Source organism: Magallana gigas, chromosome 3 (assembly GCF_963853765.1).
Source record: "Magallana gigas chromosome 3, xbMagGiga1.1, whole genome shotgun sequence".
In the NCBI taxonomy this organism is placed as follows: Eukaryota; Metazoa; Mollusca; class Bivalvia; order Ostreida; family Ostreidae; genus Magallana; species Magallana gigas.
The window spans coordinates 44,419,446-44,438,161 of NC_088855.1; the positions used below are offsets into that span (position 1 = coordinate 44,419,446).

At 33.3% G+C, this 18,716-nt stretch overlaps 1 protein-coding gene and 1 long non-coding RNA gene across 2 annotated transcripts; both read left to right on the plus strand.

Moving 5' to 3' along the window:
* Positions 1–4,331: 4,331 nt before the first annotated feature.
* Positions 4,332–4,858, plus strand: LOC109620591 (uncharacterized). The gene is made up of 2 exons (XR_002201268.3): positions 4,332–4,497; positions 4,627–4,858. It is a non-coding gene; the product is annotated as an uncharacterized lncRNA (long non-coding RNA).
* A 9,831-nt stretch (positions 4,859–14,689) lies between these two features.
* Positions 14,690–17,505, plus strand: LOC105343291 (cofilin-like). Its single transcript, NM_001308861.1, is given in 2 exon segments — positions 14,690–15,029; positions 17,125–17,505. Coding segments are annotated over 2 exon segments (432 nt in total). The 5' UTR covers positions 14,690–14,760; the 3' UTR covers positions 17,288–17,505.
* Positions 17,506–18,716: the final 1,211 nt, after the last annotated feature.

Genomic DNA, 18,716 nt, shown 5'->3' on the forward strand with positions numbered 1-18,716 from the left:
GCAATATTCTGAGTTATAATTAAGACAATAAATTCTAAGATGTTGAACTCCCTAGCACCCCCCCCCCCCCCCCCCCCAGCTAGTACAGTGTACAATGAAGGTTTAGACAGGGGCTGGGGACCTCGCATGGAAGTGACATGTGATAATAATACTACATTTGATCACGCCCTGCCGAAATTATCACCTTATAATATTCAAAGAATGATTCCATGTTACTTTAATATATTTATATAATTTTCAGCGAATTTGTACGATTAATATTTGACTATAAATAAGCAAACCCCACTTCCATTTTAATTTATTGGACTGTATAATACAAAATAGATCGTGGTGTTATCATAGGCAAAGACACTGAAAAATGTAGGGAAAATATTGTATTAGATTTCTATGAAGCTAGTTTGCCTTTTGGACAAAAATTGGACGTAGATGCTAATGTGAGCGATGTGGCTCACTGGACTTTTGTTTCACATGCTCAAAGCCGATGTCTTGTATTGTTTTGTAGTGTGTTAATGCGTACCGATACTAACCGATATGCCAACCCTCTTATCCCTTTCTATTTCTTTTAGTATCTTGTTTGTTTTTTTGTTTGGTGTGGTATGGTGTTGGTTCTTGGGGTCACGTTTTTTTTTACTAGAAATGCAATATTGATATTCCCGAATAACATCTTAAATCTAGACACTTAAATTATACAGTTAAACCACAGGCACCTAACGTTATAAATTGTCATAATAAAAATGTACCTAATAATACAAAAATTTATAACGTCAGGTGCCGTGATTTGAACACATCATTGGTATCTTTCGAATTGTATAAAATTTTCATCATGCAAATTACTGCACTTTTTATGTTGCACTTTATGCATTTATATTTTGAAGAGTATACATTTCTTTTCGTCTTTTAACACTTTATACTTTTACCTTTTGTTCCATTCTATTTTCCAGTTTCATTGGTAAATGAAACTGGAAAATATAATGGGCTCAATAATTAATTCATGTAAAGTACATGCATAAAGTACATGTAGCACGGTGTTACATTTTGTTAATTTACATTCTAAAGCATTCTAAAACCGTTTACTGCTTTTTATTAATAAAAATTTCGTTACTCTTCATTTAGAGAATAACAGATAGAAATGGAATGTACCACAAATCCCTATGAAAGCTTTTCAATAGACTTCATTGTACATGTAAGTTATGAGAAATATATTTCAGTCAATTATGAAGATTGATGGAAGTTTTTACAGTGATTCACTCTGTTTTACTACGCATATGGTTTACTAATCGAATTATTGCGACTCTCTTTTTTAAATAATGATGAAAACATTTTTAAAATATCGAAGTGCCATTTAACTTTGTTAACATAATAATATGGTCTGAATATGAAAATTATGAATAACGAAATTATTCTTCCTTTAGACGATTTTTGATGAAAGTAGAAATATAATAATTATTTTTCTGCCAAAACGCCTTTTATTGCATGTTGCGTGTTGATTGTAAATGATTGACAACAAAACAATTGCAGTGCTTTGTTCAACGAAAAACAGTGTTATACTCATATTAATATTTAAACTTTTAAAGTTCATATGTGCATTTATGTATGCAAATGATGATTTTAATCAATGGTACTGCAATCGGCATAAAACATATCATAACTAATATTGTTGATTAAACTTGTATGTTTGAAAATGCTGTGTAGTTTGATATTGTCTCTGTTACTTTTTGGATATCTTTAAATATACATTTGAAATTTGACTCAGTTATAAATCGAAAAACATCGATTTTACTTTATGTTTGAGCATTTGACTCTCCAATGCGCTTTTATAGTACAAATCATAACAAATTGACCCGAGCTTGGAAAAATGCTTTAACTTTGTATAGTACCCATTGGTGTTCTACAAGAGGCAATTTTTCTCGGAAAACATTTACAATTTGAAAAATTACGGTTTTTTGTGAGAATCGAAAAATAAGGGCAGAAATGCCACTACTACTTTAAGGTTATTTGAATCTCTATGATTTAAGAGCCCTGTATCAATAGCTATAGGAACATACTCAAATCGAAATTATATAAATTGTCCACAGTTTAAAAAAAATTGATAACATCATGAACAAGCTTCCTTATAAACTGGAAATGAGACTGGCGTTATTATTTGGCAAGAAAGGGAAATGGTTGGTTATATAATATCCTGGGGCTATCAAAATTGAAGTAGTATATCTAACAAAAACTGAATCACGATTATTCACATTGTTACATCTACCATCATGATACGGTAATAAAGGAACTTGGCACGTAATTGCCTTATACTGTATTACTATCTATACATCCTATACATGTGTCAATCGGCGATTGAAACATTACGTAACTCGCCTATCCATCCGTCCCAACGTCAGATGACCTACTTACGAAGATACACGCGCACGTCATTTTGTCCAGGTGTCGGATGCTGGCGTCCTTCACGCGGTCGAGTGATATCAACTATCTCGGCTTCCTTAAATCTTCTTAACGAAAGTCCGGAAATATCTCATAGGCTATCTTTTACAGAATCTTAAAATACCAAAAAAGTCGTTTTTCGTTTGTTTTACATGTATTTGTTCTTTGTTGATCACCAAAAATAAAAAAAACCACCCCGTTCTAAATGCAATCCGATACCCCCCCCCCTCCCCTATCCAAAATAAATCAAAAACAAAAACTGAGCGTGTGTGTGTGTGTGTATATATATATATATATATATATATATATATATATATATATATATATATATATATATATATATATATATATATATATATATATATATATATATATATATATATATATATATATATATATATATATATATAAAGTACATGTTTTGAACTGTATCAGTGTATATTGGTGATTATTTAAAAACGATAGGTGAATGACAAAACTAACAAGAAACGACATCGACATTGAATATGCCACGTTTATTTAGCAAGGAGATGAGGGAATAAAGTGTGTAAGATACTGAAAAAATATCTGATAATTCTTTCGCAAAATTGTTCCAAACGATGTGTATTTAACATGATATCAATTTGTAATCCATAAATAGGTTCAATACTTGGACTATTTTTATTTGAAATAGGTATACGTACCAAAATTTTTAAATAGCATCTTAGAACTTTAATGCCAATTAATTTATAGATTGAATTTGTGCTTTATGTATATTTTTGTGTCCAGTTAAGTCTAACTGAAAACAAACCAATTACAATGAACCAGAACTCGGAGTAATGACCCACAATACATAGGAAATATTATTTTGTACCCCAACAAGTTGACATTTTATATACTGTAAACCAACTTTTATTCGCGTGCGAATATTTCCCATCGTGAACTATTCGTTGTCGTGTGGTTGTTATAACAGAACGGGTCTGGATAAGACTTGGTCGCGAAGATAAGTCGTCGCTAACTAGTTTATCGGAAGCAAGTCGCGAAATAAAGTTGTCGCCAATAAAAGTTAGTTTACAGGTATAGAAATAAATAGAGGTTCGTAAGGTTTGAGCGTTCGGTTCCTTTTGATGCAATTGTTTTGTATTGGAATACTAGTATTCAAGCTGACTATACTTTATGATAATAGAACTGCACTTTTGCAAAATTGTATTATATAATTGTCAAATATATTTTACTGGAAAATTTTTTAATTTGAAACTGTATCTTACGATTGAATCAGTGGGTATTTGCGACGACTTCAGATCGTTACATCAAACGCACTGGAAAGGACTAAATAAGATGACACGTTTTTCCATGCAATTTGAACATTTCAAGGTTTCTTATTTGTTCAGTACATCATGAAAGTCAAATCAACGCTATTGCAATTTGATGTCACGAATATTGAGAATCTTTTCTTTCCTTAAAGAATGTTAAGAATTTCAATTTCAAACCAAATGTTTTGTTCCTTGTTTGCAGGACAACAATGGTAGACGCAAGTGTTCCGAATTTGCTAAAAAAAGAAAAAGAAAAAAGAATGCAAATAGAAGTGTTGTTGTTCAGGTTACAAATGTACTTGTTTATTTAGTTAATTTACTACGTTAGTGCCAACTAAAAGTGTTCTACATTAAAATTTTGAAACATTTGATTAGTTTCTAGAAATTACATGCTCCTACCGATATGTAGCAACAAGCTTTAAATACATTCGAAATCTGTGTTAAGTGTGCACATGTAGTTCTAGTAAACCATCAAAATTTGAGGCCACATTTGACACAAAACGCATCTAGTTCTTTTAGTATATTAAGCTACATGAAAGAAGACATCACTGAATGAAAACGCCCACCCCACCCCTCTCGAGCTCCTACCCTCGTTGAATGTGGGATTTTAAAAAAGAAGTCATGAAACAAAGGAAAGCAAATTTTGTTATCGGCGTTTCATGTGGATTTACTTCCCCCTCAATCAGTATGTGCCTTTCATTGACAATAATTTCCTCGTTGAAATAAAAACTGCCCCAAAAATTGTATTTTTTAGTTCTGGCACATCCTGCTGTGTTTACAGGTCTGTAGTTTATACTTTGCTCAAAACAAGCTAATTTTATTGTATATGTGTATTTTACTGCATTATCATAGAAAAATACAGCAATATTTTAGGGTGACTGTGTGTTATTGTACAGAATTTGTTTTATAGATTCACTGTTAGAGGCTGAACGAACTATTTTTACCGGTATTTGAGTTATAAAGAAGGAAATTTTATTCACACTGGAATCTGTTACACAAGTTTATCGTGTATATTTTTACATTATAACTTTTTTTCAAAGCTAAACACCGGTGTATTATACCGTGCCGCTCCCTTGCTGATTTGGGGAGCGCTTCGCTAAGTACATTCCGAAAACACGTATTGCCTTATGAAGAGGAAACATTCTATTGCAAAAAACCATGTACTTTGTGAAATTGAGACCCATTTCCTACGACACTTGAAAGAGCCTGATTTAAAATATATATGTACGTGTATTGGTCATCAAACGAACAGACGGACACACTTGATTCAAACTCACGAGCCATCAATGTCGTCTTTGTTGCCACCTTTTATAATAGAAATACATGTACACAAGTGTTTGTCATATGTAACATGAAAGTCCAGGTTTGCCATTTGATTATCTTGTATAATTATATGTAATAAGATTTAAAAATGATATACGAAAATGCACCGTCTGTATTCGGGGTTTTTAGGTGGTGAAGGATGCAGACTATATGCTATAGTCAGCAAACGTCCGGTTAAACAGTCATACCCGAGTGCTTGAAGGGGTCGATTTTTATGAATGCCGTCCCTATTAAGGAACACTTATACATGAGTATCTTTAAAAATCAAGCCGTTGTATTTTCACGCTAACAGAAAAGGACACACCGGAAATTAGTTACCATTACGATTTCCTCGTTGAGATGGATTTTGAAGTGCCCATCTTGGTTATTTACTAAATCTTTAATACGTGTATTGTTTGTTTTCTCAAAATCTTACACCATGTGTTCTTTACAATTTCCTGTCAAAATTCACTTGTCATTATAAGCCTATATATCTGTTTTATCTATGTATGGATTAAGGTTTCAAAGTTTATGGTTTATCATTTAAGATAACCGATTACAAAATTTACATTTCACTGTTTGTTTTACAAATAGAAAAATGCAAAGTAAAAAAATCACATACTAGTATTTTATCCTTTTCAATCTTTATCTAATTCAAACGAATATTGAGAAAACATGCAAATGAATGTCGCATATTATGTCACAACGATGTCACAATCTAGTACTAAAAACACACTACGATATTTATAACAATGGAAAACAAACACTTTTACGCTTGCCCGGGATTTTAATGTTGTTTTTTCGTCTTTTTATTTTTTTTTTTGGGGGGGGGGGTCTTCTTGAATTTAAATTTTAAAACATAAATTAAGAATAATAACGATGTTCATGTACTACGGCCCACCAGAACCCCTGATCTATAAGAAATGCCATTGACAATTCTTTTAAAATGTCCGATCCTGGGCAATGTTAGATTACTGAAATATCTGGAAATTATTTGTTCATATCATATAAAATCAATGTAGTTGTGCGCTTATTCATGTACTACATCCCATTAGAACTCCTGATCTACCTACATCTAATCACTTTAGATGCATAAAAAGGTCAATTATTCACTAAAAACCACAATACAAACAATTAGAATAATCATTTAAAAAAAATATTAACTTCAAAACCATGCCGATAACAAAATATTATTAGATATTGAATTCGTTAAATTAAAAAGATAATTGTTCAATTCAAAAATATTGACTTGTAACTATATGTATCGTAGTAATTTTGATAGAATAAAATCAACTCAATGACAAGATCATCTTCTGGGAAAGAGTATCAATTGTTTCAAACTGAAGGGTGCTCAATACATATATATAAATGTACTGGAGTGTTGTAAAGGTACAAGGTACACACATGTACACAGAAATACTTGTACATCGTGGTGAACAAACATGCATCTTTTGTAAGTTATAAAACAGAATGTCAAGACATCTGTGCATACTTTAAAATTAGTATTTTGAAATTCATCGAAAACGTTTTCAAATTTTTTTACAAACATGGCATCCTCTTCTCTTAACTTGTAGAGAGTAACCTTTAGTCGTACAACTTCACAAATATAAGTAGATTGTTCATATCAACAAGATTTTTAAATAGGTATTAAAAAAAACAAAAAAACATTAACTTCTCTCTTTCGTGGAAAAATGACCAATTTAGTACTTCATATACATGTGTATGATCTGGGATAATATTTATGGGATTATTATCTATTAAATGATGAAACATAAATATCTAGGTTTTACTTTTTGAGGAGAGAAGATTTTTATGTTATCTTTTAGATATACAGACAAGTCTTATGGTTTGAGCTGAGCTATAAGATGTTTTATCCTATCTTGTCATGGCAGTTTCCGTACGTCTGGAGTGTTGGGTACATTTTTCATAAGAGATGTTAAGTGAAATTTCACTGCGTCACTCTAACTTCCTATTTCGCTTGTACGCGACATACAGCCGGAAAGAGAGAGGAAAGAGGATTTCATCGGGAGAGATCCTGATAAACAATGGCGGCGAGAAGCAAGCCCGCGTTTTCGAGCACTATGGGGTGACGTGGAAGGAAACGAAATCCTCGTCAGCCAATGAAATAACGTTCCTGCCTGTATCCTGTCTCCTCGTGGATATAAGGCCATCATCGGAAAGACTCGAAGGTCACAGTTGAACCCAGCAATGGCAAGAGCCTTCTTGGTCTGGTCTGATGGTTGGACTTTGTCCTGCGAAAGGATTGAGATTGTTTGGGGTCTGTATCTTTGTCTATTTGGTTTTTCGTCTTAAATCATGGCAAATGGAATGGAAGGATACTATATTTGGAATTAATTTGTGTAAGGATGTATGCAGCACGGCATGGTTTGTTTCCTGGTTTAAAGCTCGAGAACGCATAGTCATCGTTCCTCGTGGTGAAAAACATCCACCATGTTGGATGTTTTAACAAATTTGTTGCAAACGGGCCTTCCCTGCTAACAAGAAGTTTCATGACATTAACTTCTTTCTTTTCTGGTTGTGGAACCTTGTTCAGTTGGGTTGTTGCGTGACAGCTACGTTACAACCTGCTTGAATGAGGCTTGACGACACAGTACCTTCAGCGGCAGACGACATCATGCATGGCTTACTATATTTATAGCTTTTTTAACACTTCTAATGCGTACGACATTTTTTCTAATATTTCTTCCTTGCAATATGCTTTTCTTTGCAAATATATGCACGCATGCTTAATTTACGATTGAATTATTTGTTTCGTGTTGGTACGATTATTTATTTCAACAGTTGGTTTACAACGACCATTATGTATAGTGTTTGAGTCAAGTTTCGCCTGAGACCGCCTCCTGTAGGAATTTGGTTTTGTACAGATCCTTATTCAACCTGGTTGTGGTGCCCAATAAACCATCATCACAACCTCCTTGAATGAGTGTTCTTGCAGACCACCACCGCAATATCAACCCTGGACACAAGGATCGCTGATATTTTTTTTCAAAATGCTTTGTTTCGGTATTCCACCATCATTATATTTACTTCCTCTCCATGGGATTGAGAGAGTGTTCTTTCTCTATAATGTCACAGTTTTAAGATCTGAGTTTGGATCTGTTGAGAGCTTGATTTTGCCTGTGATTGTGTATAGATATTCCTTATTTAGCTTTGCTCTTGTCTCTTAATATTAAAACTTCCTTGTCATATTAACCTTAATGTGTCTTTAAGCTGTTTCATGGCGACAATCCGTGTGCAAGTGTTATAATTTATATTGTTTCGTTTCATAACAATAAAAATCTCATAAGTGGCCTACAAAGCACACATCCTTCCCAAATCCCCCGCACCACTCAGAGAGAGAGAGAGAGAGAGAGAGGAGAGAGAGAGAGAGAGAGAGAGATGGCGTAACAAATATGCATCTTCATAAATGCTCTCATTTGGACTACCCAATAAATTGATAGACCTCTTTTTTTTTACTGATTTAGATTGGCCTTATGCTTGTATGTAGCATATTTTAAAAAACAAACCAAAAAACCAAACATTTCTGCCAAACAACACATTCCATACATATTTGTCCAACAAACACGGAAAGTTGAAAATTGTTTTAGAATACAGAGAGTTGACTACATCAGAACCTCCATCGGCAGTACTATAATAATATCTTTATACATGTATCATCATTATAATACCTTTCAGATTCTAGTTTTCAATACAAGTGTTTAATGGTACTTAAACACATAAAGTCAGTAAAGAGTTAGTGAATAGTTTTAATTCAATTTGTTCCTTATCGTTGATGAGGTCCTATTTTAGAGATCGCTACACCAAGGGCAGTACTTTTCCAAATTACTCAACCTCGTCAATAAAGTAACAAAAATCTACTTATACAGTTAGTTCATTATTCAATAATAGTACGCGTTATAAATTAATAACAGTAGCGTGACTTTTCGGTTTTATTTGCTAATTTCTTGGCACAACTCAGTGAGATGGCCTTACGAATTGACTTATAATAGCAACATGTCGTTTTTCTTAACGGCTATGTCACAGATCATAACGTGTACGTACATACGAGGGTTGTTAGAAAAGTTCGCGGACAAGCTCGATTGATACCAGCGAAACTTTTCATATTTAATCTTGACGTTTTTTCTAAGAAATATGTAAAGATTTGTTTATTTTAAATGCACCTTAAATGCACCTTAAAAAATATACAGATTAATTATATTTGATAAGATATGCTTCTCGGAGCATGTCAGTTTTTAATTGTTTTATATTTTGTATGCATTTTTCCTTATTAAGAAAATGTACACTTTAAGCGCATAAAAATAAATGATATTTCATATGAGATCACAATTAGTTCTGAAGGTCATTTGTTGAAAGTTTCAATTAAATTGTATAATTTCTGACCGTTTTATCGCCAAATATAGACGACCAACGCTAGAAAAATGACTCAAAACTATAACGTAAATGGATACCTTGGAGCACTGGGTCGTCATTAAATTTTGTGTGCACGAGGAAAAATCTCCAATGGAGACCAAAAGGTTCTTTGATGCTGCTATTTTTATAGGACAAAGGTTTACAATTGGAACCACAATTGGTATTGAAGGTTTGAAATTGTAAATACTGATATATTGAGCTCTTGCAGCACCCCGATCCCCCATACAGTCCGGATCTTGCACATGTGGTTTCGCTTTATTTCCTTATCTGAAGTCAAAACTGCGTGGACAGATTTTCGGACCTAAATTACCTACAATACGACATAAAAAGGTGTTTACTTTGAAAAAGAGTGACAGGTTAGAATTGCCTTTCAGTAGTTTGACGTCACCTGACGTCGTGGAAATTTGAAATGGTGCTCCGTAAATCAAATTAAATCGCTGTATCTTTTGAAAACGACTTCAAAATCATATGATTTTTGCATACTTATTTTCAATTGGTAGCCATTTAATAAAACATACGTCATCCTACAAAGTACACAGTAATTTTGCCGTAAATCACTTTGTCCGCGAACTTTTCTAACAACCCTCGTATATGAATGAAGGAATGTTTATTTCTTTCAAAACGTATCAATGCTACACGATGTTCAAAAAACAAAAATATTTACAAATGTACAAATGCAGGATCCAGTAAGGAAGAATTCGGAACTGAAATTAAATAAATTGAGCTTATAATTTTTAAACAAATATGGACATTTTTTTAACGAATCAATATCTATGGTATATAAGATTCCTAAATTTATAAGCGTTAACATTTGATGAGTATTTTCACTCAATTAATATGTTGCAGATTAAAGAAAATGCCTGACATTCCATAACATAATGGTATTTGTCACCCAAAGTATTTTTATGTTAATCCATCTTCCAGTTTCAATTGGAATTTATGACTACGGGTTCGATTTTTTTTAATGACTCATAGATCGTTTGGAATTACTTTCTTAAGATACATTTCCTGTCCAAAGCTTTTCTTGAAAATTCTGTAGTTCAAACATTTGGGTGAATTTTTCTACATTTCCGAACCAATCTTGTAAAAACTGATTTATGAGCGTTTGTTAATTAACAACAGATTTTAGTCAGTTGATACTTTGATAAATCCAGAAAGAAAGACCACACGAGTTAAGTATATAGATGTGGTAATGGGTGTGTGGCTCACGTGATTTATTTTGTGCACACGATCTTTTCATACATTGTGGTCATCACATAAAGGGTTAGCATTTTCATTGATAATTGAATTTGGTTGTTTTTTTGTTTTTGTTTTTTGGTTTTTTTTTGTTTTTGGGTTTTTTTTTGTTTTTGTTTTATTAACGAACTCCTCGTTGAGCGAGCTAGTCAGCTGACCTTTGCAATGTTTCTAATGTTCTGTTGAGCAATCTGGTCGGTATTTTACGTAAACAGCCCATCTCTGATTGGTGCTAACTTGCACTGTGTGCATCGTGGCAGAACGGCCCGCTTTGAATTTACTTCTTGTATGTGTTTTTTTCTTTTAATATATATATTATATCTTCGATACGGTTTTGGGTGCCAAGGGGCAAGAAAGTTTAGGTGTCTTGATTTTCATTTCTTTGATTCAAAACAGAGTGTGTACTATATTGCATCAGAAAGTTGCAAATGCAGTTGGTCCAAAATCGAATGAATATTTCTTACAAGCACATAACCCTGCCAGTGTACTGTCTCCATGTGTACACATCAATATATAATTTCAAATAGTTCAAATCATGACCCCTCCTCCAAACTAACACTGGAGTCTTTGAGGAGATTCCAAAATCATTGTAAAAATCGTTGTGTATCAAAGTATTTTGATATATAGTTTTTAAAGTTATTTTAACAATATACAGTTTCATCATTGAAACATTGGTTGAAATGGGAGTGTTCAACAGCATCACATAGTTGCTTTGCACCGCGTGGTAATTCACAGTCAGCATTCCTTGACAAACCAAAATGTGTCAATTGATGTACACACTGTTGGGGCACAAGCGGGATTTGCAAAAATAAAAATAATGTAAAAATATCAATAATTTTAGTTATATTTGAAATAATTCAAAACAATGTAAATATAAGTAATAAGGAACCATTATTTGATCTTAATGTGGGTGATATCAGTCGATACGTGTTCAAAGCTGTTATTAAGCGCTTTGGGATTTGTTGGTTTTAGATCACGAGCCAGACTGTAATGATCACCCCAGAAAAGCCAAAGAATGATTCTTTAATCCTTAAATACGCTACTAAATTGTCTATATGTTTTTGTATTTGAATTATATAAAGCTGGTTTGGTCAGAATTATGGCCATTGATGCTCAGGTGAGTCATGTGGTCCCTGAGTCTCCTGATTTTAGATTTTGGTAGAAAAAAAGCAACTAGACAGAGAGCTACAGTACATTCTCCCAAGCGAATTCACGGAGCACAGAAAACTGCGCTAGTTTTGGACTGATTAATTAACCTTATTTTCGAACACATTCTTTACAAATATTTGATTTCAAAAAGGACAATTTACTACCATGAGCGGATCCAGAAATTTTGTTCTGGGGAGGGTGGTCCGAGGCATACTTTTGGTAATTTTACAATTCAAATTTAAAGAATTGAAATTTTCCAGGACCCCCCTCCCCCCGGGCCTGCGCAGGAGCACAGATATCGTCACTATCTTGTCTCTGATATGCTTCTGAACACCATCTATAAAGTTAAGTAGTGTAGTTTGTTTACACTGTAAAAATCACGCCTCTCGATCTGCAGGTGAATTTCACATATTCATATGATATTTTATATTCGGAGGTCTGTTGGTGTGTTTCAGAGAAAGTCTGACGCAAGTAAAGTGACGACATCAGTAGTAAATTGTCCGAAGAATTTAATGGCATTAATTATGTGTAAAAAAAGAAAAAAAGAAAGAAGTTAATCGGTCCAAAACTAGCGCAAGTTTTTGAGCGCCGTATAAATTGTAATATTTTTACACGTAAGAAACTGTAGCTCCCGACCATCAGATTTTGTTTTCAGACCGGGCGCTACAGACCTGCAGCTAATGATCGTTACACTACTCGAAAAAGGATTAAAATATACGATAAAGCAACATACCAAGCACACTCTCGCGAATTCTATATTAATTATGATGATTTAGAATGTTTGAAAACTCTAAGGAATCTTATTTTTTTTAATCTGGAATGTAATTTTAGCTGCAGGTCTCTATATCCCAATTCAGGTTTGATTTATCATTAAGAAGGCTACCTGTTGAAAAGATAGGGGGTCCCTCCCTACCCTACGGGGATATTTAGTTTTCACATACTAGTACATGTAAAATTAAAATTAAAAATCGAACCCTGAAAGAGTGGCGTTAAAAAAAAATGCATGGAAACGCGCCTGTGAAATGCAAATTATATGCAGATAAATAAATCATATTCTGATACATTCATGGGTCAATGAAATCATTGCAAAATTTGACGGCCACGTCACATTTTACTGTAATAGCCCATCTGGGGTGACCTGAATATTACGATTTAAAATCCCATAAATGGAACGGTGACCGTGTTCACAGCGAGTGAAAATTACCGGTTATCTCTTTAGATAACCAAATAAGGCATTCGTACGCGAATGATTCCGAGTTATATTACACCGTATCCTTCAAAGGTAAAGAGATAAAACATATCATTCTGTGAGAATCTTTTGAAAGGGTGTGGGAGTAACACACACCACTAAATTCACACCATGCTCATGATTTTTTTCAGGGTAGGGGATTACGGCATGTTTCCACACCCCCTCGATCGATTAATATTTCTGTAGTTAAAAAAAATGCAATTTGTGAGGTTTCTTTAAAATCGATATGTGTCCCAAATTGAAATGAATTTGAACCGACGGAATTTTGTAAGAAATTTTGTTTCATAAAAAAATTAATAAATCCATGTATTATTGAACGAAAGATAACTGTTGCTAAAAATTTAGGAAACTGTGAAATGGTTGCAGTAAACTCCCTTTAACACAGTCATCGTATTATACTTGATGAAGATCAATACGATTTTAACAGTACCAGTTGCAAATTTTCTGGGTCATGCGGTGCAATGTGCACAGTGATATTCTATAATTTACATCCATATAAGTATGAGTTTAATCCAATTCAGCCACGGCTTCTACTGAGTCTCTATATCATATTTACTGTTAACTCCACAGTACTTTAATTGGAGTAAACTAGTTTAGATGGTCACTTTAAGAGAAGTCCTAAATTTAACCAGATGGGTAAATCTTCAAAAAAAAAAAAAAAACACCCTTGATTAAACATCTTAATTCAGATTCATCTTTTAAATATCCCTACTGACATTTTTGACCTATTTTTATGTAGAATCATCGGTTAATAATTTTTACTCTGCAAAAATAAGAAAATATATCTATTCCTTCGAGGGGACAAAATAGTAAACTTAATTAATACATGTTCTACAAGTATATTGTAAAGTACATGTGAATGATATTAAAGATGACTTTAGGACCATTTTGCAACTCCACCTCGTGATGTAATATTGATCAAGCCTTAACCTTAAAGAAAGAACAGTATGTAAATTAAAATGTCATAATATTATAGTACTTAGAATCTTTTTCGTGTTAATTTCTATGTTGAATGGAGTTTCTAAAAATAGGTTTTTATCAACAAGTAGAAAAAAAATATTTCGTTTTATAGAATTTATCCATTGATAAACTTATAAATTGTACAGTCATTTACAGTTTACGTACATATTAGGTTGGATTTAATTATAAAAAGAAACACAAATAATATTAATTGATCGCAATATTTTGTGTTTTTAAAACAACCAAGTTTATTTTTAAAATAAATTGATGAATTATGTTTATCGCTAAGCTAAACGGAGAATTTTTTTATTATATTTACTCATATTTTAAAAACATCCTAAGATAGAGAATATACATTGTGAGTCACATACCCATATAAGGATATAGGGTCGGGAATATTTTATGTTTGAGCATGCGGCGTTTTCATTGGATCGAAGGGGATCGGAAATGATATTCGAAACGGGCATTAACAGATTGTTTTTTTCTGTGTTAATGTTTAAAAATATACTTTTTTCATGTGTATCACTATATATATAAGAACATTTTGTCAGAGAAAGACAGATATACGATCTAAAGTTAACAGACACTTTAGTGTATTGCTATTATTTCTACTTCCGCTGTCGGTGATAGAATTTGTTCCACTTCCTTCAGTACAAGAGGCGTAAAATTTTGGACGCTGTTTCGTGTAGCCGTTGAAAGTAACTAAATTTCACAAAAATGCCGGGTGGTGGAATGTCAGGAATTACAGTGGCTGGTGATGCCTTCACAGCTTACCAGGCTTTACAGAAGAACAAGGAACATAGTTTTATTGTATTCAAAATTCAGGACGAAAAGACAATCATCGTGGCTGAGAAGGGGGACAAAAGTCTAACGTGGGACGATTTGATCTCTCGTTTACCTGCCGACAATGGGGCCTATGTTGTTTACGACTTATCATACAAAGCCAAATCAGGAGCAGAAAATACAAAACCCATCCTAATCACATGGTAAGTTACAGAAAAAGCGCCAAATTCCTTGTCTCACAAAACCGGAAGTCCTTTCCATGTTGCCCGGTGGAAATGCTGTAACTTTTTTTTCAGCATGTTAAAATTGTTACCCGCATGTTTTATCCCTACAATGAAGTAAATTCTGTTAGCATATAGGTTAATATATATACGGTGTGACCGTTGGACCGAGCGCAGATTTAACACAGCGCAGTTTGATTTTTGTAGAATAAAATTTATTTGAAACGCACACAGTAGGATCCGCCTGGTTGCCTACTCAAATCATTAGCCAAAGTTTTACTAAACGTCGCGTGCTCAGTCTACATTGTGACGTCATATTTCAGACGTAAAACGTTCAAGTTTTGTCTTCGGAGATAGCCGAAGAGAGTAACGTTATTCCGAACTATTTTTTTATTTCTTCTTTCATTGTTTATCAATTTAATTCATATGAATGCCGCTGTAATAAAATTAAATACTTTATTCGGCATCTAAAAGATCAGTTCCTTGACCTTAATGTTTTTATTTTCCATCTGATAATTTGATAACACATACATATATAGAACATGTCGTGTTTCTTGATTGAATCACTATTGAAAATTATCTGGTTTCCTTTTTAATTTCTTTTAATTCGAATTACCTTCTATTGAAACACTGAAACTTATTTAATCGAGTTTAGGGACAACAAACATCGATAAGTACTGATCAATCAATGATCGAACTAACTTTTTAAAAACAAAATGGCTGCCAAGATGGCGGCGCCCAGGGCTGGAAGAAATTTTTTTTGGCCTTAGTACCCCTGATTCAACTTTCATTTTTCACTGATTTTCTTATATATACGTGTAACCATTAATCCTCGCTTCGCGAGGCGGGCTTCGCCCGCCTCTCGCTGCGCTCGGTATTATATAAATGTATATGTTCCCTTATTGTTATATGTATTAGCAGTCACATTGGTAATATTCATCGGCACTACAGAGTTACAGAATGACTCACTCGTTGGGCATCCCCCTGTCAACCCCATATATATTTTCGATAAGTGATGAAAAGTTATCAATTTTTTGTTTGGAATAAATCAAGGTATAAAAATGTAAAATATATGGACAGTGTACTGTACCATTGCTGAATTTCGACCTAGTGAACTAGTTTGGTGTATAAGGATTAAAGACCAAGGATGTTGGACTGGATAGCTCAATTATGACCACCTGATTGGAAATTCAGGGGTCTTATAGGGTTTGTTTCCCTGTCCAGTGTCAGTCTTTGCCTACTTTCACATTTGATGCCATTAATCATCCCCTGCAATTCTAGGTGATAGCCCTGTTAGGGGTTTTAAACTTGGATTGTAGTGGTGTCAGGGTTAAAAAAGCATTTAAGAAGGCAGGAGTAAAAAAGTAGGGACTACACGGACCATTTATGTGGACCTGGAATACTCAGTGGTTGAACTCCTATACAGAAATGCACAATTCCTTGGTTAACTCCCAACTGCTTTCCTATTTGCAAGCGTGTTGTTTTCTTTTCATTAATTGATCATGTTTACTTTTTTAACATGAAAATTGTGAAAATGAAAATTGAGTATGTTAAAAACATTTTAAAAATGTTTTCAACATGACAGATCAAAAGTGCCAATATAATTGGTGCGATTGTCATTGATCTTTCTGTAGATGAGCGTTGTAGTTTGGTGATTCACACCCTGGTAATCAGCTGTTTCCTTTACAAAAAATAGTTGTCAAGCAGTGTTTTTCTCTTACCAAAAAAGACCTATATAAGGGTACAAGGCTTAAGCCTGATAGATCATACAGCCTGGTGGTAAATGAATTATTTTTATGTACTTTTAAGGCATGGGCGTATTTCTGAGAGAAAAAATAATCAATTGATAATCAGTTGTTTGGGTGAAATTTGTGCAGTCAATTATTTATCTACTTCATACAGATTATATTATAATAGGTGTAATTGATTAATAATAGATTGAATGTATAGTTTATGTAAAATATTTATTGATGAATGTTTCAGATTATGAAATAGTGTCAATTATTATCTGGTTTTGATATTTTAATTTGTGTAAACATGGAAATTAATTTGGTTTTGTTTCTTTCCATTTTATCAGGGCACCAGATGCTGCACCTATAAAAGTAAAGATGATGTACTCGTCCAGCAAAGACTCTCTGAAGAAGGCACTTGGACAGGGTTTGGGTATTGAAATCCAAGCCAACGACCTGTCAGATTTGGATTTGAATGAGATCAGGCAAAGACAAGAAAGTAAATACTAATAGACCTCAACAGACCATCATTTGTGTAGAGTGAAATTGTCTCTGCAAAGATGACGAAAGCTTTTCTTGAGGACATAAATTTGGTTAAATCATCAATCTAGTGCTGAACTGAATTTTGGAAATGGGGATTATCATCTAAACTGACTCTAAACGAATTTCTTCATAGACAGTTTTATGCTTTGTTGGCTAATTTATCTTCCTGTTTTTTTTATTTGTTTGTTTTCTGGGCTTTCAGGTAGAACAATACAGATTGTTAATAGATTTCAGGTCTTATTCAATAATGTACCTTGTAATAGTAAATATCTGTGGACTTTGGTGCATTGTAATTTATGGAATGAGAGAATTTTGGTAATTTAAGATGCATGACACGCTTAGTGCTTGTATTGTGTAGTCAGGTTAAATAGGAATTAGTCCACCATGTTCAGACATAGCTTGAATAAGATAAAAATAGAATGATCCTCACACTGGACTGAAATGAACAAGTACAAGGGGTGCCATAGACGTTTTGTAAACAACCTTGATAGAGAGGAATGAAAAAGACAAGTCTTTGTTAACAAACACTTTACAACAATGAGTTAGTAATTATGTAATCAAATTGTAGCTTATGATATTTGATATAAAGCACTGTGTATTTCAAATTGTGATTTATTCATTTCATTGTACAATATTTTTGTAACAGTTGCAAGGCAGGAAATTTGGGATATAACATATCTTTTCCGTGGCATATATATACGATGGTTGTGTTTTTCAGGCTGGTTTATGTGCCAATTTCTATTTGTGCAAGTTGTTTGGCATTATTATTTTTCTTTTTTATTTTAAATAATTTAAGTTGTGAAAATTTTGAAGTAAATTTACCCCACCCAGAACAAAAGTTTTGAGAGCAGATACAAAAATTAGTTGAAAATTTCGAGCTCAAATATTAGTAGCCAATATGCCTATATTGGAATGGTATATTATTTCATAACAATGTAAATTATACAAATTTTGTATGCAAGAATAAAACATTTCCATTTTCATTTTCTTTGCTTTTATTTGACTTGTTCATAGTACCTTATACATTGAAAATGAAATTGATCATTGTTGTAATGTTGTACCTCTGTAGATTGTCTCGGAGAGTGCAGGTCTGTGTTGGATAACCCTGTAATACACTACAGAAAAGCATGTATGATAGAAAGAGTGATATGTAAACATTATTTCTAGTGTTTGATACTTGGTGAAATGTATTTTGGATACCAAGTATAAGTCTCCAAAAACAGTTTAAAGGAAAAACTCTCTGGGCGTACATAGACTTTCAAATGATTAGACAGCAGAGTTAGAGAGGGGCTCATTGTAAAAGGCATATCACATAAGTGTCAAGTTGGCACAATGGAAAATGTGATTTGTACAGATAAAGTTTGGAATCTTGCATGTTTTCAATATGTGCAGTGTG